The sequence below is a fragment of the Ictalurus furcatus genome, chromosome 25 (genome assembly GCF_023375685.1).
Source record: "Ictalurus furcatus strain D&B chromosome 25, Billie_1.0, whole genome shotgun sequence".
In the NCBI taxonomy this organism is placed as follows: Eukaryota; Metazoa; Chordata; class Actinopteri; order Siluriformes; family Ictaluridae; genus Ictalurus; species Ictalurus furcatus.
This window is the reverse complement of record NC_071279.1, coordinates 9,946,322-9,971,379: the sequence shown is the minus strand read 5'-3', so window position 1 is coordinate 9,971,379 and position 25,058 is coordinate 9,946,322. Positions and strand designations below refer to the sequence as shown.

Genomic DNA, 25,058 nt, shown 5'->3' with positions numbered 1-25,058 from the left:
GATGATTATGATGATCACGCCGGACTGAGGCAATGGGCTGATTGTTCTCCTGGATTCCTATTGGATAAAAAAGTATACACGCAACAACTGGAGAAGGCGTAACTGACGATCCACTGGCCAATCAGTGCTTTGTGGAGGCGTGGCTTATTGACCCACCTAGGCTACGTCCAAAACGGCTTCCTGTTTCATTTGTAGTGCACTACTTTGTGCTACAGAACTCATTATTTGATGAAGCATGTAGTGTCCTTGTAAAGGGAATAGGTTGTGGCTCGGTATCCAGCTCTACCCTGTGCGTAAATCATGCAGAAATAAATGTAGGTGATAAAATTCACGGTTGCTGTGAAGGTAGTCCTTAAAAGTGCATGAACAAAGTAAGCCAAATTTCAAGTGTTTCGAAGCTTGCAGATTCCAAAAAAAGAAAAAGAAAAAAACTTGAGAATATCGTTTTAGTTGTTTATTTATTTTGACTCCAAATGGATCTAGTGCTGTATGTCGGTGCTTTGGTTATTTTGTTTCTTTTATGGATCAGGATAAAAGGCTTAGATTATGTTATAATTCACCAGCGATGGATATTTGTTTGCCTTTTCCTTCTGCCCTTGTCTGTGGTGTTTGATGCCTACTATTATGTGCGAGCTTGGATCATCTTTAAGATGTGCTCAGCGCCAAAGCTGCACAACGAGCGGGTCCGAGACATCCAGAGACAGGTGAGTGAGTCTCCCAGTGTAGAAATAAATATACAGTCACCTCCGAAAGTACTGCAGCAGCAAGGCCAAGGCTTTTGTTTTTGCTTTACACTGAAGACGTTTTGGTTTGAGATCCAAAGATGAATACTGACTGTTGTTTTGGGGGGTTTTTTCTTCACAGCTCGCACAATGTTTCTGTCATCAACTGGTGGTGTTTTCCTATTGTTAGTAGTTGTTAGTACACCAAGGCTTTCTTTCTTTTCCAGGAAATTGTTGTATTGGCTATGCTTAGTGTTTGTGCAATGGCTCTGATTGAGTTCCACCTCTTTTCTCAGCTTCAAAATGGCTTGTTTTTCTCCCATAGACAGCTCTTTGATTTTCATGTTGGTTTATCCTTTTTAACAAAAGACTGCAGTCTGCATCTGACTTTCAGACATATTAATTGTTAAATAATTAATTTAACAGGACATACCTGAGCAACAAGAAACACCTGTCAGTCATATGTTCCAATATTTCTGATCATTTGAAAAATGGGTGGGTTCAAACAAAAGGTGCCATGGTCTAAGCTGTTTAACATGTCTAGATGTAAATACCAGGAAATGAAAGCTGAAATTGTGGTCTATCATCTCATGTTCATCTTTTGATTCATCCATCCATTTTCTATACCGCTTATCCTACAGGGTCATGGGGAACAAGAAGAATAAGAATGGATGTAGCACCAGAATCAGAGGCCATCAAAAGTCATTGGTAACTTTGACCAACGCCGTGTCAGTGCTGTGAAGTTTACGAAAACCTGACTGAAGGGGTTCAAAGAGGTTATTAATTGTAAGATGATTACATAGTTGAGAGGCAACAACACGCTCAAGTATTTTTGCCAAAAATGGAAGATTTGAAACGGGACGAAAATTCTTAAAATCATCCACGGAAACATTTTCTTTCTTTGGTACAGGTGTAACAGCAGCAGTCTTTAGTACTGCTGGAACAACCCCAGTCTCCACTGATTCATTTATAATGCTGAGGATAGTAGGGCACCAAACATCGAAGCACGATTTAAATAGGTTCGTGGGAATTGGATCCAGCAAGCAAGTGGTTGATTTCATGCTGGATACCTCCCTTATGAGAGCCTCGGAATCAAGCAGTGAGAAATGTGTGAAAGAAACATCAGTGAACCCAGATGGACGAAGGAGTGAAGTGGCAGAGTAAGGTGACAGGAATTTCTTTGCGAACATTATCAATCTTAGAATTAAAAAACGGAAGAAAAGAATTACATAGCTGCTGAGAAACAGGCAAAGTGGTAACAGCATTAACTTGAAGCAGTCTGTTTATGGTTTGTAACAAGTGTCTGGGATTATTTTGATTGTTTACGATAGCCTGAGAGAAGTAAGAGGATCTTTCAGTCTCCATTGGTGCTCGATAATCACCCAGAAGATCCTTCCACGCTTGATAGTAGACATTCAGTCCAGTAAGGCGCCATTTGCGCTCCATTTTCCGACAAGCAGCCTTTCTAGAGCGCAGATTGTCATTATACCAAGGAGCAGAGCGGGCGAATGTGACCTTACGTGACCTTAGAGGAGCAAAAGAGCACCCTGAAGTAGTGATAAACAATCATTCCCTCACCAGCCTCTCTTTTTTCATTGTCTTGAAGTTAAGAAGACCTGAAGACTCTCCTATGATAATAGCTGAGACTCCTTCCATGAATCTTAACTGCACATCTCCTTATGGAAAGCTCCCCATATTAATGATTAAACATTGAAGACCAGGAGACTCTGGTAGGATTCTTTATTGTAGAAAATCAAGAGCATCAGTCTACAGGTCAGAACATGCTGTCTTGCGCTGCAGTCATCAAGTCTAAAGCAATGAGCTGTACACTGTAGTTTTAAAGATATTTTATGGAGTTGTCCTTCCATGCCATGTGAAGACAAAGCATTTGGTTGATGACTGTAAACAAAGCATACAAAGGAAGTAAGCAGTTGTAGGAACCCGGTATTCATAAGAGCACACAACAGAGGTGTAGTTAATACCTTTGGGCCTAAGTGAACTTCAGTGGAGGAAGTCTCTTATAAAAGTGAATCATTTCCCACTATGCCAGTTAAAGAAAGCTTGGTTTTCTGGTAGGGAATACTTAGGCTTTTGGCTAATGCAATCGGAAGTTCCGCACCTGTGTCTAACAAAAAATCAACCTCCTTTTGCTGCATGGTATATTTCACAAAAATTCTTTTATCATTATGGTATATTACAGGGGAAATATAGGTACTCACAGCCCCTACTGTTCCTGTTGTGCTCTCAAAAGTGCCTGTACAAGCTGCCCTAGGGTTTCAGTAGAAAGATTAGGGGTTGCTTCAAGGTTGTAAGGAGGCTAGGCAGGGGAAGGGTTATTCTGTGCATTTCTCCTGATATCGTGTTGCTTCTTTCTACACTCTTTCACCCAGTGCCTTGATTTTCCACAGTAGGTGCATTTTCCTTCTCTCCTAGGAAATCTGTGTTCTTGTCTATTTTCGATATTCGAATTACTCGCTGATACTGCTGCAACTTTCACTTTTGCCCTGAAATCACAGTCTCTTTCCCAAGTAGCCAACCTGCCCAAGTTGTTTCGCAGAGTTTCATTAGACCAGCTACACACTTCCTGCACCAAGCTTGGGAGAGTTTGCCAAATAACACACAGACATGTGAAGCTCAAATGGCAAGATCTCTGATTTATTCAAAGAAAGGCAGAGAATATATATCGTGCTTGACACACAATAGAGACAGTGGGTTAACTATTGACTGGCTAGGCAGAAGGACATATGTGCATAAAACAGAAAGCATATCAATGTAAGACAGGAACAACTCCATATATGGTTTTCGGGAAGTCATAGGAATACGAGCAAATGTTATACGGGTAGGTATGTAAAAGCGTGCGAATGGTATTCAGGGAGACAAAGGAACGTGCAAATGGTGAGGGGCTTTATCTGTCTGTACCTGGTTGGAACAGAGAGGGGTGAGTGTTCACAGTAAACGTATCAAGGAGTGATTAAAAAAAACCCCAACATAGACATGTGGTTAGTCAATGAGATTCTGATTGTCATGGCCAGCTAAGTCTACAAAATACGTGAAATAAAAATGGGTGGAGCATCTGAGGCTGAGACTTCTACAAAGATGACTTTACTTCATATGCCAAACTCCTAACCAGTCATGTGGCCAAGCACATTGCAGATGAAAGAATTCAATTCAATTTTATTTGTATAGCGCTTTTTACAATGGCCATTGTCTCAAAGCAGCTTTAAAGAAATATATAATCACAGGATACAGATTTTAAGTGTGTGTATTAATCCCAATTGAGCAAGCCGGTGGCGACGGTGGTGAGGAAAAACTCCCTTAGATGTTAAGAGGAAAAAACCTTGAGAGGAACCAGACTCAGAAGGAAACCCATCCTCATCTGGGTAACAACGGATAGTGTGAAGGCAAAAACACGGATGTATTGTGCCTTTAATTCGTTGTCTACATCTAATTTCATTTTGACTTGTCTAAAAGGGCTAAAAGTTGAGAACGTTCTTTAAAACTGTGCGTTTAGTATTCGCTACATCCTATAAAGATTTATTCCTGCTTTTCAGGTTCGTGAGTGGAAGAAGGAGGGAGGAAAGGCGTATATGTGCACAGGACGTCCTGGCTGGTTGACCGTGTCTCTGAGGGTGGGGAAATATAAGAAGACTCACAAGAATATAAAAATCAATATGATGGATATCCTAGAGGTGGACACAAAAAGACAGGTGGTATCTCACTACAAATCCACAGGGCAATCAGAGTAAACCTTGCACATAACAATATTAAAGATAATGTTTTATTAGATGTAGTTTGTAACTGAGAGCACTTACATGTTTGTGCATTTAAGCCAGTGGTGTTCAGGAACTGTCTTTCACTCGGATACATGGCCTAATGTAGCTGATTGATTAAAGCTTAAAGTGTTTAGTTAAGAATGAAAGCAGGGCAAATTGTGTGATTTGTGATATGACCATGCACCTCTCTTTAGGTGGTACGTGTGGAGCCCTTGGTAAATATGGGTCAGGTGACAGCCCTATTGAATTCCATCGGCTGGACCCTACCTGTATTACCTGAGCTTGATGATCTCACAGTAGGTACGTCCTCAAAACTAGAATGCTGGATAAAAATGATTACCAGTTTGGCCTGCCATGCCTTTTCAGACAAAATCTGTCGACTTTATTTGATCCCCTTTCTCTCGCTCGCTCTTTGTCCCTTCCCCCAGTGTATTGACTCGAAGCAATAAGTGGAGTGTGTATATGCAATATTTCTTGCTGGTCGATATTGTGTCTCTCGTGTGGTGCATCAGGGGCTACTCCTAATTGGGTTATGAATGAGTAATGGCCCTGTTTCAGTGCGTTAGGTTAGATTGGGTGCGGAAATGGCCTGTTCTACTAAAAGCGTTTATGGGTAGCAGAAATTGTGCCCGCTGCCCAGGTAATGGTTTTCACTGCTGCTGCTGCTGCAAATTCATTTGGAGGCCTACAGAGAGCAGCTGTGTGGGTAAGCAAGAGATCACAACCCTGTTTTCTCTTACCTTAATCATATATTCCTCTGCAAATGCATTACACACCGGAATACAAGCACTATGAATGTGTGGGGTTTAAAAGTTGTTCATTGGAAAAATATTAAGTACACATGATCAAATACACTTAAAATCAAAATAATGGCTTTTTAGTATGAATATAATAGCCTTGAGGTTATCTAGTGTGCATCAAAACAATGACAATATTTGCATCTAGAAGATATACGCATTCAAAATGTACAGTCTCTCTTTACCACCAATACAGATCAACAATTTTTATGATCTCATTCTGCACTTCAGCTTCTCATCAGATTTTCTGTCCAATCAAATGCTCTCTAGAATCTGAAGTGTCCCAAACCTAACATCATAAAAATCCATGGTACTAACTATCAAGTATGGCTTAGCTGGGCTGTGAGGTAAGCTAAACACTATTAGCTATTTAAAAAGGGGGAGGAGCCACTTGATATGTCCCGGCCTGACTTCCTGTTTCAGTGGAAATTACGTCAATACATTGAATAATGCTGCATGTGTCAAGGCACTTCATGGGGACTTTAAATACAAGTCCTGTTGTCATCTTCCCAATTCATTGATTTCTCTCTCTCTCTTCCTCAGGGGGTTTGGTAATGGGCACAGGGATCGAGTCCTCATCTCATATTTATGGCCTGTTCCAACACATCTGTGTGGCTTTTGAGTTAGTACTGGCAGATGGCAGTCTGGTTCGCTGCACTGAGGTATGAGTTTGATTTGGGGTGTGTGTGTGTGTGTGTGTGCGTGCGTGTGTGTGTTGATGTTTGTTTGTATCAGTTAGAATTATGCACTCATTGTGTAGTCTGAAATCATACAAACTAATAAATAAAATAATTTAAAGAGATGGACAGGGACAGAAAGAAAGTAAAGAAGAATGGGAAGAGAAATATAAAACCAGTATCTTCTTCATTCTTTAATGTAGTCATTATACATTGTAAGAAGCTGCTAATTAGGATGAGGTACGTTCCTAACTAGTACACTTTAACTAGTACTTTGTGGACTTTGCCTAGTATATACTGTACATTTGTCTGTAAATGTTCTTCTTGTGGGGCAGACGGAGAACTCTGAGCTGTTCTATTCAGTCCCTTGGTCCTGTGGAACCCTGGGCTTCTTGGTGGCAGCTGAGATTCGGATTATTCCAGCTCGGCAGTGGGTGAGGCTGCGCTACAAGGCCGTGCGGGGATTGGATGGCATCTGTAAGGTGTTTGCAGAGGAGTCTGCTAACAAAGAGAATCATTTTGTGGAAGGGCTACAGTATTCGCTCGACGAGGCTGTTATTATGACCGGCGTTATGACTGACCACGCCGAGCCTGACAAGGTGAGGTCATGTTCATACCTGGGCTGCTTCTATGCTTTGCTTCATGAATTTCTTTACGATTTCAAGTTGAATGCTTTGTAAGGCTGCTTTCACATATTCAGCGTTTAGTCTTGTTTGAATCGTACCCTGGTGCGTTTTCCTCTTTGGTGTGGTTCATTGAAGCAGGTGAGAACACCGCAGTGGCATTTGGGTGCGGACCAAAACAACTGCTCTAAGACCATGTGAGCAAGGTGGATTTGGTCTGGTTTCAAGCGAGCTCTAGCTGGGTTTGATTGCAGTGAGAAAGCGATTCGACTCTGATTCAACCCACCTGCACAAAGTGAACCGAACATGCCGAGTATTTTGGGTTGCAGGGAGCATTTTTTTCTGTGCATGTGAACTGCTAAAGCGAGGGATAGGACAGAGCTGTAGCACTCCAGAGATGCAGTATGTTCTGGATATTAGGAGCAATGAACAAGAAGAGAAATGAAGTGCCGGATACGATGCTCAAACTGTTTTAAACTGTTGTTATTTACATATAATTGCCTAATCATTTATTTCAGTTCGCCTCTGTTTTCTTTGTGCTTGGCGGATTTTTTTTTTTTTTTTTGGTATTTCATCACATATGTGGTAAAGGTTTGCTTACCTTTTATTAGTCACTGTATTTTTGAGAAATGAATGAAAGTGTTACAAATATACACCCAGTGTCCACTTTAATAGGAATACCTGTACACCTGCTCATGTAGCAGCAGCACAATACATAAAATCATGCAGATACAGGTCAAATGTTTCAGTTCATTTTCAGATCAAATAAAGACAAGGTGTGATTTTAACCGTGGCATGGTTGCTGGTACCAGACGGGCTGGTTTAAGTATTTCAGAAACTGCTGATCTCCTGGGATTTTCACACACACACCAGTCTCTAGAGTTTACAGCCTGGAGACCCTCTGCTTACAGGATTTATTATTTATTTTTTTCCCCTATAACTTTGTATATACTCTCGAGACTGTTGTGTGTGACAGTCCCAGAAGATCAACAGTTTCTGAAATACTCAAATCAGCCCTTCTGGTACCAACAACCATGCAGAGATCACACAAAGATCACATTTTTATCTCATTCTGATGTTTGATGTGAACATTAACTGAAGCTCTTGACCCGTATCTGCATGATTTTATGCACTGTGCTGCTGCCACATGATTCTATTAAAGTGGATGGTGAGTGTGTGTTTAGCCTTACGTGCCTCCATACAAAGATCCATTTTTTGTCCCCCATTTTGTTTTGTTTAAATATGTTTACTGTAAAAACAAAACAAACTAAATAGCAAACAAATCAAAAATAGAATTTTGCTTTGAATTAGACTCCACAAGTGGACTAATACGTGTGAACGTGCTCTAAGACTATTTAAGAGAAAATTTAATAATTCGCATTCTATATGGCATTTAAACTTAAAAATATTTGACTCTGTTTTTGTCTGTATTCCAAAAACATTGGAGTTAAATTATCCTAAAACAACTTGTATGTCTGCTGCCATGTCATAAAACTCCACAGACATGTGTAAATGACTGGCTCCTAACCATCCAAGCACAGTCAACAACATTGTGAGATTAGATTAATGGTATTTAGGAGCTGTAAAACAAACATTTGCATTAAGACCCAGTGTACTTTTTTACATGTCTGCTAGATCAATCGCATTGGTCACTACTACAAACCCTGGTTCTTTAAGCACGTGGAGAAGTACCTGAAGGAGGATGGACCTGGTGTGGAGTACATCCCACTCAGACATTACTACCACAGACACACACGAAGCATCTTCTGGGAGCTACAGGTAAATGGTGTGCAATGGTAATACATAAACAGGGAAGTTATGACCGATGGTGACTGCAAGCCCACCTTTATGAACAGTATAAAAACACTGATTAAGTGATGAAGAACACGTACAGTTATGAAAAATGAATTCATCAAACTGGATTGGACCGTTTTTGGACAGTGTGGAAATAACAAATGACAAGTGGTTTGATGGTCTGTGATAAAACTTTTAAACATGGTTCTGTGATCTCGATCTCTTTATATCCATTAGCTGCTTTACTGCAACCACATTGTTCCCCTAATGTATTAGTATTGGACACATTTCTCCCCCTGCTTGATCATATAATCCTCCTTGTCTGCGCGCTCTCTCTCTCTCTCTCTCTCTCTCTCTCTCTCTCATACACACTTTCTCACATGCGCGCGCGCACACACACACACACACACACACACACACACACACACACATATTGTATAATGTCCGCTAATGTATTCCTCTAATGCCATTAACTGAAGGAAGATGGTGGTAATTATTGCAGACCTGATAAATTATGCAGGATTTTCTTCTTGCTTGTGTTCAGGGGAAATGTCTCAGTGCCAGCACATTGTGATTTATCATCATTGTATGATACGCGCGCGCACACACACACACACACACACACACACACACACACACACACACTTCCTGTTAGGCACTTTTCTGATGTCCATAGTAAATAGCTTGATGGGCCCTTCTAATATGGAGTGGAAGTATCGATTGCACAGTCAGTCTCTGATGGATTCCCCCGGCTTATGACGTTTTTATTTCCTTTTTTTTTTTTTAATCGCACATGCACTTAAAATGCTTTCTTTCTCCCTCCAGTTCTCCACTTTGCATAATCTCTCTCTCTGTCTCTCTCTCTCTCTCTCTCTCTCTCTCTCTCTCTCTCTCTCTCTCTCCTGCCTTTGTATTTAGGACATCATTCCATTTGGGAATAACCCTCTGTTCAGGTTTGTGTTTGGCTGGATGGTTCCTCCTAAGATCTCCCTGCTGAAGCTGACTCAGGGTGAGACCATCCGCCGGCTTTATGAGCAACATCACGTGGTGCAGGACATGCTGGTGCCCATGAAGCACATGCACATGGCCATCACACACTTCCACCATGGCATTCATGTAAGATTCAGCAGCTTACCACACAACAGACACCTTTGGTCCTAACAAACATCTTTATTCAGGGGGCATTTGCATGGTCTAAAATAAAGGCTTTCCCACATGGAAAATAGCACTAGGCAGCAAAAAAGACAGTTCGCTTCTTATGTAATATCTTATTTGACTTTGAAATATGAATGATAGTATATCTGAAACAACCTTAGATTAAGTAAATGATGATAAACCCATGTCACACCCCTCTTCATCTCCCCCCACTGGCTTCCTGTAGCTGCCCGTATCAAATTCAAGGCCTTGATGCTCACGTACAAAACCTTGTCTGGAACAGCACCCCCTACCTCAACACTCTCCTTGAGGTTTACGTTCCCTCACGCGAACTGCAATCGGTTAACAACTGACGCTTAGTAGTGCTTACTCGGCGTGGCTCAAGGTCCCTTTCCAGAACCTTCACACTAACCATCCCTCAGTGGTGGAATGAACTTCCAACCTCAATCCGGACCGCAGAATCTGTCACTATCTTCAAAAAACAGCTAAAGACCCACCTCTTCTGTAAATACCTAACTAAACCCTAAAATTCCAACCCCCACATTATTAATTAAAAAAAAAATATTATAAAATAAAAAATAACGTATTCAGGCTCTTGCACCTCTACTCTGTGAACTTTGCTTCTCTAGAACTCATTTATAAATCTTGTATGGTAGCACTACTTGTATTGTTCACTGCTCGAGGTTGTTTTTAGCCTCTTAATCTTTTTCACTGTTGATGTATATAATGTAAAAATGGCTTTTAGAATGGCTTAATATGGTTCTTGTTAACCTGTGAATTGTAATATTATGATAATACCATGAATAATGACAAATAGGTAGACCCTTATTGTGATAAAAACTTCTGCCATGTAATTCCTCGTGTGTGTAGGTGTATCCCCTGTGGCTGTGCCCATTCATATTGCCCAGTCGGCCAGGCATGGTGCATCCTAAAGGAGATAAGGATGAGCTGTATGTGGACATTGGGGCATATGGGGAACCCCAAGTCAAACACTTTGAGGCTCGGGCCTCCACACGCCAGCTTGAGAAGTTTGTCCGAGATGTAAACGGGTCAGTTTTATGGATGTATTGTAAATGCTTGCGTATACAACAGTGCTGTTGAATTTTCAAATCAAATTGGTCTGATAGTGTTGATTATATTTTATTTAACAACAGTATTGACATTAGTTACAGTTGGAATTAGTATAGAGGACTTTGTGTTCTCTGTGATAACATAAGTGATAACAGGAACTTGTCTCACAGTTGTTCCTCTACATTAAACATAACTTTAAATCATTATATAGCACATTCATTAACAAATTAAAAACATATCATTGTTTACAAATGGCTGTGGTGTAAGAGGAACAAAACACAATGGGCCACATTACACCATCCCATCCCACTGATTATTTTATGTAACAGCACACCTGGTGTGTTTTATTCCTTGCGTACTGTATATATTGAATTTCCAGTTTATTAGGTACACATATCTAGAAATATCTAGAACCTGGCCATTTTAGCAGGTCACAACTACTGGCTGTAGCCCATCTGTTGCTATGCAATCAGACAACCGTCCTTTACTCTATCCATCAATATAAAGGGACCACCAGTGGGTTGTGGTTGGGTGGGTGGGGGTGGGTGGGGGTGGGGGGGGGGTATGGGTTCTGCACCTGATACACTGGTACTGTTGCCACACAGCACTACCAAATCAGTGTCACTGCTGCACTGAGAATGACTCCTTTCTCTTCATGGACAGGTTACATTTGAAGATCATTCAAATTTATTCCCACAAAATTTGTAGGTATATCTGATAATTGTCATTAAGAACAGATACAAGGTTGTGTATCTAATACTGACAACAAAGTATATAAACACAGAGTATAGTTGACACTGACACACTGCGCTTTGATGTACAGTTTTACAATTTTACAGTTTTTTTTTTTTACAGTTACAATTTTATTAACTTCCATTCCTTCCCTAGTTTCCAGATGCTTTATGCGGATGTGTACATGGAACAAGAAGAATTCTGGGAAATGTTTGACGGTACGCTGTATCATAAGCTAAGGAAGGAGCTGGAGTGTGAGCAGGCATTTCCTGAAGTGTACAACAAAATCTGCAAAGCTGCAAGACACTGAGACAAATTCAGTCCTGATTGAAATACAGGAACAAATGAAAATGGAATTAATAATAAAAAAAATGCTCCTGAAAAGTCAACCAGCTATAGGCAATATTACAGTCTATATTTTTTAATTGGATTTTTAACATTAGTCACATATACTTGAGCCTTTACATTTCAATCTATTTTTGGCAAACAATATAAATGAAGGGAATATTAGTAAAATATGTAAATTTACACCAAATATTGTCCTTTTTATGTGCATCTAAATGTACCTTATTTGTACTCCTACCATAGATATATTTTGCCAATGAACGTACATTTTAATGCCAAGTTCCATTGTTGTCCATGTTAGTCTTGTATATCAAGGCACAACATTATAACTCATGTCAACAGGTATTGCTTTTCCAGAGGTGCCATCTGTAAATTCTCCTTAATATTTTTTTTTTTCAAGACAAAATCCAGACTACCCTTATGTCAATGAAGTGTCTTTAAATGATTCTAATACGCACAAATGCACAAACTTGTGTCTGAATATTTTGCTTCCACTGTATCACCACTCAGAAGTACCACTTGAAGAAATATACATTACTTCCTTTAAGCCTTATAGCTGTACACTCATTTTTTCTTCACTTTCACCATCATTTTGTAGGAGCTCCAAAGTAAACAGGAATTTTATTGTTGGTTTTCATTTCTGACCCTCTTTTAGTATTGTGTTTGCTGCTTATATTTGTTCACGTCTGTTTTTGTGTCCATCCGTGAGGCATAAAAAAGGGCTTTCTACGTTCACATGGGATTTTGGCATGTGAACATTAGCAATCTTAATGTTCTGAGCAGGTTTCTGGGTTCACTGTCAGTAGCTCAGATAAATTTCATTATTTAATCTAGCTGCAATTCTATTTTAAGGGGTTTGGGATGTATGGTGCAATAAAATTCTGATCCATCAATATTTTGGCATTAGTTTAGTTCACTGGAATATACAAGTGGCAAAAGCACGCTGATATTTCATGCAGTAGAAATGAATGCATTTCAAAGTTAAAATATTGGCTCTTTAAGCCCAACAGCCTTGGAATTCGTACTCATTTGAAGGCGTTCTGGTTACAAGAGAAACGATCTTCTGTCCGAAGGAACATTGCTAGGCCTGAGTCTCTCCCTAAAAATAATAATAATTTATAGAAAATCATATCACAATACAGACACATTGCATTTACCTTTTGTACACATGGTAAACAAAAATTATCTTGACTTTCAGTAGAGATAGACTATATGACCAAAAGTACGTGGACACCTGACCATTACTGTACCCATAACTTTAAAACCAGTGACATGAATAACATTTATTATCTTATTTATCTTGTTACAATGGCATCTGTCAAGGGGTGGGATATATTAGGCAGAAAATCCGATCGAGCATCTGTGGGATGTGCTGGACAAAAAAGTCCAATCCATGGAGGCCCTACCTTGCAACTTACAAGACCTAAAGGATCTACTGATAACGTCTCGGTGCCAAATACCACAGCACCCCTTCAGAGGTCTTCTCGAGTCCATGCCTCAACAGGTCAGATCTGTTTTGGTGGAACAAGGGTTGGCCTACACAAAAGTAGGCAGGTGGTTTTAATTTTATTGCTGATTGGAGTGTGTGCTTGCTGAACATCCCATTCCAGATTTAGTCCTACTTTGCTGTTATAATAACCTTCACTCTTCTGGGATGGCTTTTCTTTAGGTTTTGGAGCGTTGCTGTGGGGATTTGTGCTCATTCAGCCACGAGACCTCATCAGTGAGGTCAGCCGAGGAGGTCTGGGGTACAGTCGGCATTTCAGTTCATTACAAAAGTGTTCAGTGGGGTTGAGGTCAAGGCTCTTGTGCAGGACACTCAAGTTCTTCCACTTCAACCTTGGCAAACCATGTCTTCATGGAGCTCACATTGTGCAAAGGGGCATTGTCATGCTGGAACAAGTTTGTGCCTCTTAGTTCCAGTGAAGGGAAATTGTAATACTACATCATACAGACATCCTATGCAATTGTGTGCTTCCAACTTTGTGGCAAATGTTTGGGGAAGAACCGCATATGGGAGTGATAGTCAGGTGTCCACACACTTTTAGCCATATAGTGTATTTAGAATAACATAAATTATTTATTGAATACATTTGAATGTCTAAAAGCCTTTTTAAAAGGTTTTTTTTTTTTTTTTTTTTTTTGCTAGGCCACATCTTAGAAACTAACAACTCTGTCTAGATTTGGAAGTGAACGCATGCTTTGAGTAATATACAGTATTTCTTACTGGATGAAGTTGTCTCTTTCCGGGCAGTGTAGGTAGCGCTGGGTGCCAGATATAAACGATGATCTATGACTATTTTTTTTCTTGTTCCGACTCAACTCTGCTATGTTGTAGTGACCAGGCTCAACTGGATTCTGTGAAAAACATCAAAATGCATTCCATATTATGCACAAAAAAAAAAAAACCCTAAAAAACGCCAACTCCTCAATAACTCTTTAACAGGTTTCTTAAAAAGTCTGCAAATACCCCTTTTTAAATCCATAAAGATTTTTTTTTACTTTATGGTGATTTCTTTATATGACGAAAAAGTCAAAATATATCATACTACTTTTTTGGAGGTATTTAAATCATGCTTTCCCGCAACAGTATGTATAGTTCATGTCCCGAAAGGCTAGGCATTTATTTTTGTTGCTGTATCATTGCGCTGTGGACCTCACATGGTTTTTATTCATCAGCATCTCTGTCCTCATGTTCATCCGTAGGGCACTGGAGAGGAAAGGGGCTTGTTTGCCACTTCCCAATCGATACTCGGGAGTCATAGGAATAATATTGTACCAACCTGGGCCTGGAGATGTCTGACAGAGAAAAAGTAAATGAATGAGGGTTTTAAGGTACAAACATTCAGGTTATTCATGCACATTACATCATTGCAAGTCAAACTGAATTTAGCAGGGATTAAGGCTGCATAGCTGGTGATAGATGTGTGTTTATAAGTACCACAGGCCGTGGGCACTGAGACAAGGTGGATAGGTAGATTCTCTCAGTATGGATGGCAGGGTATTGCTCTGTAATTCCAAAAACCCCATGTTTCTTTTTCTCAGGCTTCTGCAGCTCTTCGCCAAACTTGGGCAAGTCTTTGGGGTACATGCATGGGCCTGGACTCACCCATTTCTGGACAGAATTTTCATGGTTTTTTAAATTGCCCATACATACAATACATTTGGGCCTGCTATGCATAGCACATGCGATTAAAAAATATTCAGCACAATATTCAGTGATGGGTCTTTGGTTTTGATAAAAGTGGTACTTACAGGGGCAGTGAAGATGTTTCCCTTACCAGTGGACGGGTCATATGGGCTTCTTTTACTGACTCTGCGACTCAGTATCAGCTCAGTGGAGCTTTTCAGATTGTATGTACCTGGACCCAAGCCACTGTCCTGCATATTAGGAAAAACACACAAAAAACCACTCATTTAAAATTACTCATTTGTGAGACGTTTTTAAATATACATTTTATGCAATATTTGTGTTGTGTGGATTCTGTGATTTCACTGAACAACTTTCACACTGTGTGCACAGTCATGTGAAGGACAGCAGTAAGAGGAGAGGAGGTGAACTTGCTGTTTATGTGAATGATAGATGGTGCAGCTGCAGACACCTTATGGTCAAAGCACAGGTTTGTGATTTGAATGTTGAGTGGCCACAATGGAGCAGATACATTCTTTGGTTAGTAAACTAATGACAGGTTATCTCAATGCATTCATGGTAATCTCTGGAAATTTTAATCATGTATCCATCTCCTCCAACCTCACAAGTTTCTTACAGTGTGTGGAATAAAACACCAGAGACAATAGGACACTTGATCTGTCATATGCCAATCTCAAGGACGCATACAAGTCTGCTGCTCTGCCACCCCTTGATAGATCTGATTACAATTTAGTCCATCTCACCCCTACATACTGACTTGTTCTTCAACGGCTCCCTGTTAACATCAGGACAGTGAAGAAACAGACGGAGGAGGCTGAAGAAGCTCTGCAGAATGAACTTGAGGAGACTGATTGAGATATGCTTTGTGAGTTGTATAGGGAGGACATTGAGGGACTTAGCCACTGTATTACAGACTACATCTGAGTTCTACATCTACAGACTAAAATTTGTTTACAATGACAAAGTGCTGTTTCCCCAGTAATAAACAACTGTGGATCACAAAGGATCTGAAGGCCCTAGGATAGGAAGAAGAGGGCTTTTAGAGCGGGTGATAAGAAGGAGATTAAGTGGGTTCAGTCAGAGATTAAAAAATAGCTTCAGAATGGGAAAGACAGTTAGAGGGACAAGCTGGAGTGCAAGCTGCACCAGAACAGTGTGAAGGTGGTTGGAATGGAAGGAGGACTATCACTGGCTACAAATAAGATGGTAACCAAATGGTTGAAGGGACTTGTAAGCGTGGTAATGATCTGAATCTATTTGAACAGAGTCGACTAGCAGGTGCCAGCCCAGCCGTCCATTAAAACCTCATTCATTAACGACTGAAGGCACATTCTCTGCGACCCTTTCTGCCATTTATCCAAGCCTGACTATTACAGTTTACCAAGTAAGGAGAGAACTGGGAAAACTCTGCACAGACATGGATGGAATCCTTGGAAACCAGCACTGGAAGACTTCACGTATAGTTCCAGTCCCAAACACAGAACACCCCAGTACTCTTAAGGACTGCAGACCCATTGTACTCACGTAGTGCAGTCATGAAGACCTTTAAGAGGCTAGGTCTTGAAACACATCATACAGTTTGCCTATTAGGCAATTTTAGGCATGGATGATGCTCCGATCTATGCGATCTGAGTAAGAATAATTTCTAGGATTTCTTCAGTGGACTCTAGAGATCTAGGCAGTGAGATATGTAATTATCTTATATTGATTTTATTGACTGCTTTAGTTTGGTTGGATGAAACGCCTTCATTAACAGGGCCACAAGTGGGAATGTAGTAGTCTTGGCCCAACGGTCTGATGAGACCAAGATAAAACATTTTGGGCATATTTGTAATAGATATGTTTGGTTCAAAAACAAGACAGCCAATCCCAATCCCACCACTTGGTTTTCTGACTGTCTACTTCTGGTATTCTGTACCTACATGTAGAATATGTAGCATTATGTCTAGTGCATCAATGTCTTTTGCTTCTATAGCACTCCAAATTTCCCTTGGGGATCAATCAATCAATCAATCAATCAAGCAATCAATCAGTCAGTCAATCTGCGGGGAAATAAGTATTCAACGTGTCAACATTTTTTTCAGTAAATATATTTCCAATGAGGTTATTCACATGAAATTCACCAGACATCAGTATTATCTCAAGAAATGCACAAATATAAACAATTTGCAACATTAAAGTCCATAAATAAAGTTATGTGTAATAAAGTGGAATGACACAGAAAAAAAGTATTGAAAACGCTAAGAAAAAGCAGTTCTCCAAGGCACGGTAAGGCAAGGAATCAGCTGAAATCCGTAAGTAATTATACCTCCTATCTGTGCAAATTAATATTAGTTAATAATATTAATATTTATTAAACTCTGGTGAAAATTTCATGTGAATAGCCTCATAGGAAATATTTTTTACTGAAAACAAATGTTGACGCGTTCAATACTTATTTCCCCCACTGTATCTATCTCTCTATAATGAATGACAATAACAAATTATTTGAATATTTACCACAGTGTTTGCATCAAAGCGATGATGACTGGCATTGCCCATGGAGGGACCGGTCCTCAAAGACATTCTCTCCTTCTCCTCCAGTGCTGATGAAGGGATTCCCCCTTTACCGTAAGCACCTGGTCCTGGGGTAGACCTCTGGAAGCCATACAAAATGATGCATTTTTTTTGTAAATAATATGTATATTCATGTTTATGCACATAAAATTTGTGTGAACACATTTCAGTTGTGAGAACACTTTATCTAGGTAAATCCATCTTCAGATGGAAATAAAGCTTAACCTAAAAACAACAAAAAAAAAAACAAAAAAAAAAAACAATGACTTTAAAAACTCAGCTCTTTTTAAAAAACCATCACCAAAGTAGAAATATAGTCAAGAGTTTGTTATTCTTGGACATAGCAGGAGAGGATTAGGAGCCTTTGGTGGCTTTCTGACTCTTTCTGATGGCAATCATTTGTTCCCCTCTAGTGGCTGAATTGTGCACCTTGCCGTCTTTAAACCGCTTCTCTCTGGTCTCACAGATTCCTCTCAAGCTGCCAGGTTTCTTTTCCAGTTCCTCAATGAAACTGGCGATCCTGTATGTGCCTGGACCAACCTTGGTTTTCTGAATTTGGCATAAAACACATTCGGAACACTGATTAAACATGGAACATGTATGTAAGCTTAACTAATACTCAAACCTGTATGTTTTGCACTGGACACACTAACTCCTTGAGCTGTATACAATAGAAATAACCTTTTAATGTCATGCTTTACAATAGCCATTGTTCAGAAAAAGATGGAGTGGCATGCAGGTGCATGAACACAGCAACCTGAAGGTGCTTGACCTTGTACGGGTCACTAAATGAGACAATTATGTGATGGCCTACTGATTAGGTTGCAGTCTGAACATTGTGTTAACAAACTAAGCTGGCAATTAACTGTTAGAATAAGCAACTGTGTGTTAGGTCTTCACCCAGTCATCACTCTTGCAGTAGGAGATTTGAGAGCATGTTCCCACTCTCTTGTTGCCATGATGGACTCCAGACACCTCAAACCTGAAATTTTGAAAAATGCATTGTCTAGGAACTGAAAAAGTCTAATAAGAAAATATTTTACAAATCACATTTAATACAGCATATATATATATATATATATATATATATATATATATATATATATATATATATATATATATATATATATATATATACACACACACACACACACATAATTTATACATATACATAAAGTAGTAGAGGAAGTTAGTTTTACCTGGATGATTGGCTTCCAAAAGGGGCCCCTTGAAACCTTATTTCTTGCATAGTGTTTTGTTTTTATTTTATTATTATTTATTGTTTTTTTTTAATCTTGCACACTTTCTAGTGTTAACACATGGACCCACTGTGTATTTGAGAAGACCGTCACTATGACAACGTAACGCGATACAAAATTAATGCGTTGCTTCCTAGCAACAAAGCGAGACATGACCTCACACACTGTATTTGATTATGATCGGCCTATAAACAACTTTATAGTAATTCTATAGCATTTTGTCACTAATAAAGTAGTAAACCTCAAGTTTATTCTTTTTACTGGTGCTATTTTCTGACTGAAAATGGTTTCCTCTCAGGCTAGTTATGCCACTTCAATCACAATTGTATATATTAATATGCAGATTTATGCAGAATACACGTAACGCTATTTGTCATTTGGAGCACGTCGTCACTCTTTGCCACACCCAGCCATCTAAACTACTTCGTCACTACCGGGGACGCGCTTTGATTGGAGGAATCCAGGATTTTGTTACAGAGTAGCAAAAAAAAGAATTAAAAAAAAAAAAAAACCGGGTCACGGGAGTTTCAGGTTGGTCCATGCCTTAAATACGAATGTTATATAAATAGATGTCAGTATTCGGGTGTTAATACGACTTTAAGGCACAGCTACAGTGTTGCTCAGAATGTATTTACAACTCCAAGTTGCATGACCAAGGAAAGTTCTAGGTAATGTTGTGTCTGTAGGACTGCTGTCTAACTAGCAGGACAAGTTGTGCGCTAGCTCGGGAGTGTTTGGTAAAGACTAACTGTCTTTAATGTAATGTCTTTACCCTACTTAAATAACTCCAGACAACTTGAAGGTAGTCCATGATACACTTTTGAAGGATTTACTTCCTAGTTGTGGACGTCAGCTAATTTTAACCAGATCAAACTTCAGCACTTCTTAGTAGTGTTACATAACGCCTTAATGTTAAAACCCCAAAATGGTCATCTACTAGTTGTGATCAGATTAAAATCTGATTTCTACACAGGTTTGATCTGCTGCCATAAGGACATCTAGGTGAAAGGTGAATTCATCTACCCTCTGCAGGGAAGGGGGTGGAAAATGCCTTAGTACTAATACACATACTTTAGTACTTTAGTATAAGGTGTGTTTATACTTTACTTAACTGTTATTGGGATTTAATGCTTTTACTAAGTACATTTACAAGAAAACAAAACAATTTGAAGCGATGTGGTGTATCTCAAGCACTATTCCTGATGAGTAAATCAGTCAAGAACCTCGACAAGCCTTCACTCTGACTTCCTGTTTCAAAAGTAAATGTGTCACCATCGCACAGAATCAGTTCACGGCTCTCGAGCAGATTTAAGAAGACTTTACGACGCTTCTGAGAAAGACACTTCCGTCATTTCCACCTTGGAATCCAGACATGATCAAACTGTATACACTGGACACCGTATTGGATGCTCAAGACTCACATGTGTTCCTACTGAACGAGGAAGAACCGCCAACATATAAAACCAAAATGTCTGTTACGCATAGATTACTAAACTGTCTTACTTTTAACAATATTAGACAACGATTCTACTCAGAAAAGACGTATGTAGAGGAATGTCTCACCAGGAAAAATCCTAGCATTCTTATCAAATATTAAAGCGAAGGACCTTGTATACTGTTGCTGTTTGGAATGTTGTAAAAAAAAAAAAATTGTAATAGTTATAATACTGTAAGAATTTATGGAATATCCTGTTTTACCTACCTTGATCTTGCCATGAAAATAGTCATTGGTGCTGACTGCGTTAAAAGAACGATAAACAAATGAAATCCATCTGCATGTTGTATGAGCTGAAAGCAGGATTTGTTTTTGTGACGTTGAAGAAACCATACGTCATGCATTCTACACGCCAAAGAAATGTTTTCTACTTTGTGTTTTTGTCATGCTGATTTTCTTGTTGCTGTCGCTGATGTAGTCACCAGGAAGGAGAACGGGACTGGAGGATACAGCACATACGAGATTGGATGGTGTCCACTGATCATGTCGACGAACCAAGAGCCGCCTGTCTGTGCGAAACTTTTTCACCTCATCTTCCTCTCCACCTTTTGGGGCATGCAAATATGGGTCACCTTCATCTCTGGTGAGAGTCTGTTTCTGTGAACATCAGATCAGATATAATGCACATTCCTTACTGTCTGTAAGTTTGTGTGAGAAACATCCAGTACGTCTGTTCAGGCAAGCTGGTCAGTGTAATTGGTGGTTAAATTGTTATTTTAAATGATTTTGTTGTTTAAGGATTCATCATGGACAGCCATCTAAACAGACACACATACGGCTTTATTCAGAGTCGACTCTTCCCTTTCTATCTGCATGTCGGCTCGGCCTGTGCTTTCTTCAACCTGGCTATTTTTGCCATGTACCATCCCACTGACTTGCTGGATGATAAAGAGGCCTTTCAGGTATGTAACACAGGTTACATAGAAACCTTGCTCAAGCACAATGCGTTGCTCAGAATTTGCTTTTATACTGAATTTTAACATTATTTTTAATACTTAGGCATATCGTTACATTATGATCATCTTTGTGACTGTGCATTTTAGTAATTTCCTGTTTTTTTTTTTTTTTTTTTTTAGACAATGGTGGTGGCTGGTTTCTATTTTGGCCCGACTTTGAGTTGTAAACAAACGTAGTGTCAGAGAATAAAATTCTTCCAACAAGTTAGTTTAAGTGCAGAATACACATTCAGCCCAGGTGTACAGTGATTTTAAGTTTAGTTTTTTTATCATTTAATTTTAACAGTTGTTCCACAGTAATTTAAAGGAAGAATGAACATTGTATGACGTGACCGGTCTAATTAAGAGAACCCATCGACCAAATCCAGTGTACATAATCTGTACAACACAGTGTCTCCATGATTATTTTGAAACTTAGGCTGCGTCCACATTAATAGATAGAGCTGAAAACTGTATTTTCGTTTTACCACACTCTCCGTCTACACTGGTGTTTTCAAATGTTTTCCAAAAATAGCTCGTCCACGCTGAAACTGATGAAAACGCTTGCGTCCCTGTACTGCGCATGCATAAAAAACGTAAGAAGCTTAAGAAGCATCATTTCCGTCAGGCGTTTATTTAATCCTCTTATTATATGATGGGTCAATTTGACTCGTTGCCACATTGAGATGTCTGAAATACTGGTTAATCTCTCTTTTTCTCTTCAAAATTTTTGGACTTATTTAGGGTCATGAACTTATATGCAAATATTTCTTCCTATGGCTTGTCTCGGGCAAGTTTCTGATATTTTATGTCAGTGTTGTATCAAAGGCCTGAGCGTTCTGATATTATACAGAAAGGTGACAAACTCAAGGAATAACCAACATACAGTGTCTTGCTAAGGTTTTGGGCCATCACATCCCCAGAACAGCACCATTGATTCCAGCCATCTCTGAAACTATACCAAAGAGATGAACACCATCTCTTCTTAGGGTTAGATATTCCCTCAGTTGCTGTTTTTGGTTGTGGAGAGCATTGTCTCCCATAGGTATTCAGTTGGATTGAGATCTGGTGCCTGAGAAAGCCATCGCATCATACTTATTTGCATCATTTTCATACTCCATGAGGCCGTGTGCCCTGTGATGTGGAAGAAACCACTCCCATCATGTTTTATCATAGAATAAAGGTGAACAGTCAGAATAACCTTGTACTGTATTTGCAGTGACCCTTCCCACTACGGGAATAAGTGATCCCTAAACCATACCAGCAAAATGCCCCATAATCAAGCCACCGTTTTTTCCCCTTGATGTTGTCACCTGTCTGTAGATGAAATATGGTGCTTATTGAAATATTTGCACAACATGTCAGGTTAACATGTTTTCCTCTTCCCATCCCTCTGTCTGTGTCATGCTTCATCTCTGGACAGATCTTTGTTTTCTTTGTGTGTGTGACTGTGGCAGCCGTGAATGCCCAGTGGTTCGGCCAGTTGACCTCCGAGATCATGGCGGACATGCATATGATTGAGCAGGCTTGCGGGCTGGGCCAGGACATTGGGCTCTCATCCAATCGTGAAGCCTATTCCAAACTGTGCGACAAAGACCCCAAGTACAAGCAGCTGAGCAACCGTCTGTGGCTTTACCACCTCCTCTCATCCCTCTGTAACCTCTGCTGTATTGTGTGCAATGGCTATAGCCTTTATTACCTGGCAGAGAACCTTACTACCCTTTGATTTTCAATCAAATTTACACACTTAATATGTCTATATGCTGAAAATGTAGTTTTTAGACTTTCTTTGCGCTTTCCTTACCTCTTTGTATTGTTTGTTGTGGTATAGTAGTATCTAGTGTAGCACAAGTTATTAGAGCACTTGCACATGACTTATGCATACTATTAATGGTGATAGTTTGGAAGTAGGGGTAGCCAAAATTCAACAACTCATGATTAATGCTGGTATAACAATATTTACGTTAAAAAATATCAACAACAACAAAAAATACTTCCATCACGGGGCTACATCTATAATTTCAAAAATCAGTGTCCACAAAAATAAATTGTTTAACACAGAAACGTAAAGGAATATAGATAACATAAATTGTTTAAAGATCAAATCAGCTACTTGTTATTGTGATTATTAATTAAGTAGGTCAGGGTTATAAAAGACACGGGTGGACAAATGACTAACCTGGTGCTGGGTGGCTTGGGACAAGAATACTTTGAGTACAAATAAGCAGAAAAGGCAGGCAAACATTAAATGTGACTGGGCAAGCTCATTAGAACTAAGCACACTTGCCTGAAAGTACTGACAATACCCACAATATCTCAGAAATTTATATGGTGACGCAATTTATAAAGATATATTGCATTGTCATATCGCCAGTTACTATTCAGAAGGTGTACACTACAAAAAAAGAGACATCTTAGCAAGTTAAATGATCTTGAATATAGTCAAACCGATCTAGCATTTCCTATTAAAAGATTACAATAAGCCAAATATAAGAGATTTAAATTTGTATTAATTTCAAGATTTAAATGTTCTTGTTTTATTGGTGAATAATGTTGCTACTTTTAAACATTTATTTCTAGAAAGAAGCAAAATAATAAGAATAAGAACATTTAAAGCTTAAAAATAGTAAATACACTCACCATCCACTTTTTAGGAACACCTGCACATTCATGCCGTTATCTAATCAGCCAATCAAGTGGCAGCAGTGCAACACATAAAATCATGCAGATACAGGTCAAGAGCTTCGGTTAATGTTCACACCAAACATCAGAAAAAATGAGAAAAAGTGTGATCTCTGTGACTTTGATCGTGGAATGGATGTGTGTGAAAATCCCAGGACATCAGCAGTTTCTGAAATACTCATACAAGCGTGGCTGACACCAACAACCATGCCACGGTTGGTTAAAGTCACAGAGAGCACACTTTTTTCCACCATTCTGATGTTTGATGTGAACATTAACTGAAGCTCTTGACCTGTATATGCACGATTGTATACATTGTGTTGCTCCCACATTATTGACTGATTGGATAAATCACTGCATAAGTCAGCAGGTGTACAGGTGTTCCTTTTAAAGCGACCAATAAGTGTATGTCTAGAAATAGGCTTAATATTCTTATATCTGGTTTACTGCAATCTTATAAAAGGAAATGGTAGATACATCTAACTTTATTCTAAATATTTTCACTTGCTAATATGTCAGTTTTTGCAGTGTATTTAGGAATTTCAGGATCATCTTGACATCCTTCATTTTGATGATGAATGTAGTCCAGTGAAATGAACAAAGGAGAATCCAGGCACTCCTATGGGCGGACCTAGCAATTATTTCTAATACTCTTGCAACTGTTTTTGTATGTTCTATTGGTGGCAGCATATAGTTGCTAGTTTTATGTGATGCATATTACATTCTGCGTTGTTACATCATAACAGTAATTTTACCCTGGAGCTGGTATTCCAGGGTTGCAGGCAGTACTAATTTACCTGTAGTGTGCAGCTGAATTTATGAGTTCTTTTCTTACATTAAAAAAAAAAAAAATGTTGGCATGTCTCCTGAAATGGACAAATTGAAATACGTTGCCTTTCCCAGCTCTGCCACTTTATCAATCAAGTCATGCAGGGTGTGCAGGCTATACTACTTCATGGCCATTACCTGATCTGTGCACACCTGAAACAGCAAATTCAACACAGCTATAGCATCAGCTATGAGTTTTGTGGTAAAGTTAGTTCGCTTAATCGAAGATTATCACCCTTTTTGAAATTAAGCAAGTAATGCAAACTAATGTCTTGACAACAGCATAGGATGTGTGTATAAATATATAAAGGAGTGTTGATTTGGTGCGGAGATAACCTGTCATTGTGTTGTACATTTTTGGGTCATTTTGCTTTAGAAATGTAAATGCAGAGGTCTGGATTGAATTTTGTTCCATATGGTCATGCGCATGTATTACACAGTTCAGTAATATGCTCCATATGGA

General features: G+C 39.3%; 3 protein-coding genes across 6 annotated transcripts; 2 read left to right on the top strand and 1 right to left on the bottom strand.

The window, feature by feature from the left end:
- Positions 1-12: 12 nt before the first annotated feature.
- On the top strand, positions 13-12,236 carry dhcr24 (24-dehydrocholesterol reductase). Its single transcript, XM_053614009.1, has 9 exons — positions 13-704; positions 4,274-4,429; positions 4,690-4,795; positions 5,836-5,954; positions 6,305-6,568; positions 8,228-8,371; positions 9,305-9,502; positions 10,412-10,590; positions 11,501-12,236. The coding sequence occupies exons 1-9, from the start codon at positions 474-476 to the stop codon at positions 11,652-11,654; spliced, it is 1,551 nt and encodes a 516-aa protein (XP_053469984.1). The 5' UTR covers positions 13-473; the 3' UTR covers positions 11,655-12,236.
- A 346-nt stretch (positions 12,237-12,582) lies between these two features.
- On the bottom strand, positions 12,583-18,784 carry LOC128601093 (lymphocyte expansion molecule-like). The gene is made up of 9 exons (XM_053614010.1): positions 18,596-18,784; positions 18,297-18,378; positions 17,826-17,945; positions 17,340-17,477; positions 14,945-15,070; positions 14,631-14,804; positions 14,351-14,488; positions 13,917-14,047; positions 12,583-12,788 (listed from the first exon to the last, which is right to left on the bottom strand). Exons 1-9 carry the CDS (start codon positions 18,643-18,645, stop codon positions 12,734-12,736), a joined length of 1,014 nt encoding a protein of 337 aa, XP_053469985.1. The 5' UTR covers positions 18,646-18,784; the 3' UTR covers positions 12,583-12,733.
- Positions 18,785-18,938: 154 nt separating this feature from the next.
- si:ch211-121a2.4 (transmembrane protein 205) lies at positions 18,939-22,906 on the top strand. Of its 4 annotated transcripts, XM_053614015.1 has the most exons (6): positions 18,939-19,186; positions 19,629-19,745; positions 19,916-20,125; positions 20,569-20,733; positions 20,889-21,052; positions 22,509-22,906. In XM_053614015.1, the coding sequence occupies exons 4-6, from the start codon at positions 20,634-20,636 to the stop codon at positions 22,809-22,811; spliced, it is 567 nt and encodes a 188-aa protein (XP_053469990.1). In that variant the 5' UTR covers positions 18,939-19,186; positions 19,629-19,745; positions 19,916-20,125; positions 20,569-20,633; the 3' UTR covers positions 22,812-22,906. The 4 variants fall into 4 exon arrangements, with proteins under 4 accessions (XP_053469990.1, XP_053469987.1, XP_053469986.1 ...); XM_053614012.1 differs by lacking the exon at positions 19,916-20,125; XM_053614011.1 differs by lacking the exons at positions 19,629-19,745; positions 19,916-20,125.
- The last annotated feature ends 2,152 nt before the right edge of the window (positions 22,907-25,058 follow it).

Coding starts and splice junctions, on each gene's coding strand:
- LOC128601093 (XM_053614010.1), bottom strand. CDS start 18,645: ATGCAAGAAATAAGGTTTCAAGGGGCCCCTTTTGGAAGCCAATCATCC. Junction 18,379..18,595: donor TTTGGAAGCCAATCATCCAG/GTAAAACTAACT, acceptor TCAAAATTTCAG/GTTTGAGGTGTCTGGAGTCC. Junction 14,489..14,630: donor CTCAGTGCCCACGGCCTGTG/GTACTTATAAAC, acceptor TTTCTCTGTCAG/ACATCTCCAGGCCCAGGTTG.
- dhcr24 (XM_053614009.1), top strand. CDS start 474: ATGGATCTAGTGCTGTATGTCGGTGCTTTGGTTATTTTGTTTCTTTTA. Junction 5,955..6,304: donor GTCTGGTTCGCTGCACTGAG/GTATGAGTTTGA, acceptor CTTGTGGGGCAG/ACGGAGAACTCTGAGCTGTT. Junction 10,591..11,500: donor TTTGTCCGAGATGTAAACGG/GTCAGTTTTATG, acceptor TTCCTTCCCTAG/TTTCCAGATGCTTTATGCGG.
- si:ch211-121a2.4 (XM_053614011.1), top strand. CDS start 20,634: ATGTCGACGAACCAAGAGCCGCCTGTCTGTGCGAAACTTTTTCACCTC. Junction 20,734..20,888: donor ATGGGTCACCTTCATCTCTG/GTGAGAGTCTGT, acceptor TTGTTGTTTAAG/GATTCATCATGGACAGCCAT. Junction 21,053..22,508: donor ATGATAAAGAGGCCTTTCAG/GTATGTAACACA, acceptor ATCTCTGGACAG/ATCTTTGTTTTCTTTGTGTG.